The sequence below is a fragment of the Microtus ochrogaster genome, chromosome 15, assembly GCF_000317375.1.
Source record: "Microtus ochrogaster isolate Prairie Vole_2 chromosome 15, MicOch1.0, whole genome shotgun sequence".
NCBI lineage: Eukaryota > Metazoa > Chordata > Mammalia > Rodentia > Cricetidae > Microtus > Microtus ochrogaster.
The window spans coordinates 21812162-21816252 of NC_022017.1; the positions used below are offsets into that span (position 1 = coordinate 21812162).

Below are 4091 nucleotides of genomic sequence, written 5' to 3' on the forward strand. Positions count from 1 at the left end.
GCCTTCTTTCTCCTAGCGTTCAATATAGTTTCCCCACCTACCTCGGTTCTGCCCTGCTATAGGTCCAAAGCAGTTTCTTTATTAACCAGCATACAGAGGGGAATTCCACATCAGGCATGAGCCACCACCACCCTGCTAAATGTTTTAAAAAGCAATAGGAGTTAAGGTTAAGTTGTGGGTTAGTAATTAGAATTGACTCATTATCATTAGCAGTATAGGGTTAGGGATGGAGGTTGGAGATCTGTGTAATTTCCCAGCTTTGGGTCTACCCTGATCTACTCCTGCAGGTGGTTCGACAAATCTTTCACTCTTATTTCCTTCAAGAATGGCACGTTGGGCCTCAACGCAGAACACTCATGGGCAGATGCCCCCATTATTGGGCACCTCTGGGAGGTAAAGGCCTAGAGAGGGAACCTTCAGGGCAGCTACTGGCAATGACGCTTGTTTCTCAGTTTTGATTTATCCCTGCAGTTTGTCCTGGGCACTGATACCCTTCACCTGGGTTACACGGAGACTGGACACTGTGTGGGGGAGCTGAACAAGACGCTGACACCCCCTCAGCGACTACAGTGGGACATTCCTGAGCAGGTATGCAGGCTAGGAATGGGTGGGTTAGATCTCACCCTCAGGATGAAGGGTGCCACGTGGGCCACAAGGAGAGCGGAGACCCCAGGGTGTCTGCTCAGAGAAATAGTGCCATCCGTTGCCCATGTCCAGGACCAATGTTCCCTCCTCTGCACCAGGCTCAGCATGGCCTCGTGCAGAGTCCTCACAGGCTGTCATTTGTGTCTTCAGAAGCTGTTGGGCCGACTCTTTCATCCAACACCTAGACTTCACACCTCTTAGACCTAGAGGCCTCCCTGGAGGACTCTGCCTTCAACTGACCCTTTTCCACCTCTTGGCAGTGCCGGGAAGCCATTGAGAATTCGTACCAGGTGGCCAAGGCACTGGCCGACGATGTGGAGTTATTCTGCTTCCAGTTCTTACCCTTTGGCAAAGGCCTCATCAAGAAGTGTCGGACCAGCCCAGACGCTTTTGTGCAGATTGCCCTGCAGCTGGCTCATTTCAGGGTAGGAGCTTCTGAGGGCTGCTGAGTGTGCAGGGCGTCCTCAGGGTCCACCTGCTTGACTCCACCTACTGTGTACCCCAGGACAAAGGCAAATTCTGCCTGACGTACGAGGCCTCAATGACGAGAATGTTCCGAGAGGGGCGGACTGAGACTGTGCGTTCCTGTACCAGTGAGTCCACAGCCTTCGTGCAGGCCATGGTGAAGGGGTCCCATAAGGTGAGCCCCCCCACCTTGTCTCTCTTCCTCCTTCACCCCTGTTTACTTCAAGGGCCACTTGACCCTTCTATTCTGACCCCCAGAAAGAAGACCTCCAGGAGCTCTTCCGGAAAGCTTCTGAAAAGCACCAGAACATGTACCGCCTGGCCATGACAGGGGCTGGGATCGACAGGCACCTCTTCTGCCTTTACATCGTCTCCAAGTACTTGGGGGTTAGGTCTCCTTTCCTGGCTGAGGTCAGTGAAGTTGCTGGGTGTGACCTCTATCCCCTTGCCTTTAGGCCCAGAGCAAGGCCTTCTTGCGATAGATAGGGCTCTGTGGAATTAGCACTCTTAGGAGGGAAAGGAGCCACACGTGTGCTCTACCAGTCAGTGAGTGTACGGGCTGAGGGCAGGGAGGGGCAAGTCAGAGGGGACCAAGGCAGCCACGGCAGCGCAACCGCAAAGGTGGAGAGCTTCTGCAGATGCTGAGGTTTTCTGTATGGGGCAGAGGAACATCGGGAGTTCAGGGGACTCCTGCACCACACATGCCCATTTCTGTGCTCTCCAATAGTGCCTTTTGTCTTGCTTGTTTATCTCAGACTAAGTCTTGTTATGTAGCTTTGGCTGGCCTGGAACTCACTATGCTGAGCAGGCTGGCCTTGGACTCATGGGTGATCCTCCTACCTCTGCCTCCTCGGTATTGGGATTGCAGGCGTGTATCACCGTGCCTGGCTGATTGTGTCTACAGTGAAGCAGTTCCCAGGCACCGCGGATAGGGCAGGTGCACACTGAGTGCCTCATGTCTGACAGGCTTCTGCCTCCCTGTTACAGGTGCTTTCGGAACCCTGGAGCCTTTCCACCAGCCAGATTCCTCAGTACCAGATCCGCATGTTTGACCCAAATCAGTACCCCAATCATCTGGGTGCTGGAGGTGGCTTTGGCCCTGTGAGTACCCCAGAAGGAGAGTGGCTGGCAGCACTGGGACCCTGGAGTTTCAGTTTAAGGGGTGCAGACATGGGCACAAGCACCTTATTTAGAGAGGACCCATGTGACTGTAAAACGATAGCTGCTGACTTAGGTAGGCAGGTGCCAGCACCTACCCATTCCACCTGCCTCCCTAGTGCGGCATCACCGCACCCAAGCGTAGTCTTCAGGGGACACGGCAACACACTGGGCCCTTCAGAGCTGTATTCTTCTGAGGAGAACATGAGCTACTCTGGCAGAAGAGTAATGATTGTTACAAAGAGGGGGGTGATCTATAGTGTAAGTCCCTGAGGAAGGCCCCAAACACAGGGGCAGCATCCTTTAGAAGAAACAGAAGTTCCAGTCTTGGAACCAGAGGCAGAGTCCTTCGGTTTGCATACTATTTCCTGGATTAGGAGAGTGGGGGCTGACCTCAAGAACGCAGTGTCCAACATGGGCCCGCCTCCTGTGAATCTTGTGGAAAGGGGAAAATACATCGATTTGACTTTTGGGTCTTGTTTGCTTCTTGTCCCCAGGTGGCAGATGATGGTTATGGGGTTTCTTACATGATCGCAGGAGAAAATACTATGTTCTTCCACGTTTCCAGCAAGTTCTCAAGTTCCGAGACGGTGAGTCTCCCCTGTTCCCATTTGGGGTGGTCTCACAACGAGGCGCTACCTGGGGTATCCCAGAAGCACACTCCATCCTCTTGTGGGCACAGAGGGGTGGGGCCTGTCCTGAAAACGTATCTGAGCTCCTCAGTTGTGCCCACAGAGTGCCCAGCGCTTTGGGAACCACATCCACCAAGCACTGTTGGACATCGCTGATCTTTTCAAAGTTCCCAAGAGGACGGAGAGCTGAGGACGGGAGAAAGACCAGCTGCCCTTTTGTCCCCACCTGAGGGAGGAAGAGACCTGTGGCCAGTTCACAGGCATAAGGGGTGGCATGCACACGTGTCCAATTCTGAGAACAGCTCTGGTGGCAGGGGCTCCCCAGGCAGATACTACTCCTTTAGGGCCCAGCTGGAGGTGGGATTGGAGTAGTGAGAGGATTTTGATTTTTTTTTTCTGTCTTGGTAGATGCTAATAAAAAATGAGGCTGTATAATTCTCTCTCGGCCTTTAGGTGCCTGTGTTTTGTTAGAGAACCATAAGACCCTCTTCCTGCCCCGGCTCAGCCTAGAATGGCGGCAATGGAAGGGCTAGGAAAACGTTGATGAGGGCTTCTTACCCACGCTGAAATATGTGCCTTTCTGGAATAATGCAGGCTTTGAGAGGGCTGTCCAACCTCTCACGTGCACTTGGAATAAATTCTTGCTTTAGAACCTTTGCCTGTTCCATGGGGCTACTTCTGTTTGTCTGCCAGGGAGTGGGGTCCACCTGCCTACTCCACACATGGGCATGCCTTCTGTACCAATCTGGGCTATAGTGCAACGCTACAGAGGCCTGTGGCATCCTCCCAGGCTGGAAGCCAGGGTGCCAGGCAGTCCTACCTGTGAGAGCACACAAGATCTCCTGCAGCAACACGCTACCTCAGTCTCATGTATTTTCTTGGTGAAGTAACATTAAACTAAGTTGGACATAATGGCTACAAAACTTATAGACTTGCCTTCAATACTTCTGAAATAGTATTGCCTTGAACTTAGGCAGCTGAGGCAGAAGATTACTAAGAGTTCAAGGATAGTCTGAGCTGCAGACTATCTTTTCAAATTCCCGTCTCAAAAGAAAGAAACAAGCCTGATGGTGGTGGTGCATGCCTGGAATCCCAGCACTCGGGAGGCAGAAACAGGAGCAGATCTCTGTGAGTTCAAAGCCTGGTCTACAAGAGCTAGTTCCAGGACAACCAGGGCTATACAGTCTCGAA

General features: G+C 52.5%; 1 protein-coding gene across 3 annotated transcripts in view; it reads left to right on the forward strand.

The window, feature by feature from the left end:
* Cpt1b (carnitine palmitoyltransferase 1B) overlaps window positions 1–3340 on the forward strand; it is a 9753-nt gene extending 6413 nt beyond the window's left edge. For all 3 annotated transcript variants that reach the window (XM_026782651.1, XM_005354336.2, XM_026782652.1), the window contains exons 12-19: window positions 288–393; window positions 472–588; window positions 906–1070; window positions 1151–1285; window positions 1369–1521; window positions 2098–2211; window positions 2766–2858; window positions 3004–3340. In XM_026782651.1, coding sequence (XP_026638452.1) covers window positions 288–393; window positions 472–588; window positions 906–1070; window positions 1151–1285; window positions 1369–1521; window positions 2098–2211; window positions 2766–2858; window positions 3004–3090 — 970 coding nt within the window. In that variant the 3' untranslated portion in view covers window positions 3091–3340. The remainder of the gene's footprint in view (window positions 1–287; window positions 394–471; window positions 589–905; window positions 1071–1150; window positions 1286–1368; window positions 1522–2097; window positions 2212–2765; window positions 2859–3003) is intronic.
* Window positions 3341–4091: the final 751 nt, after the last annotated feature.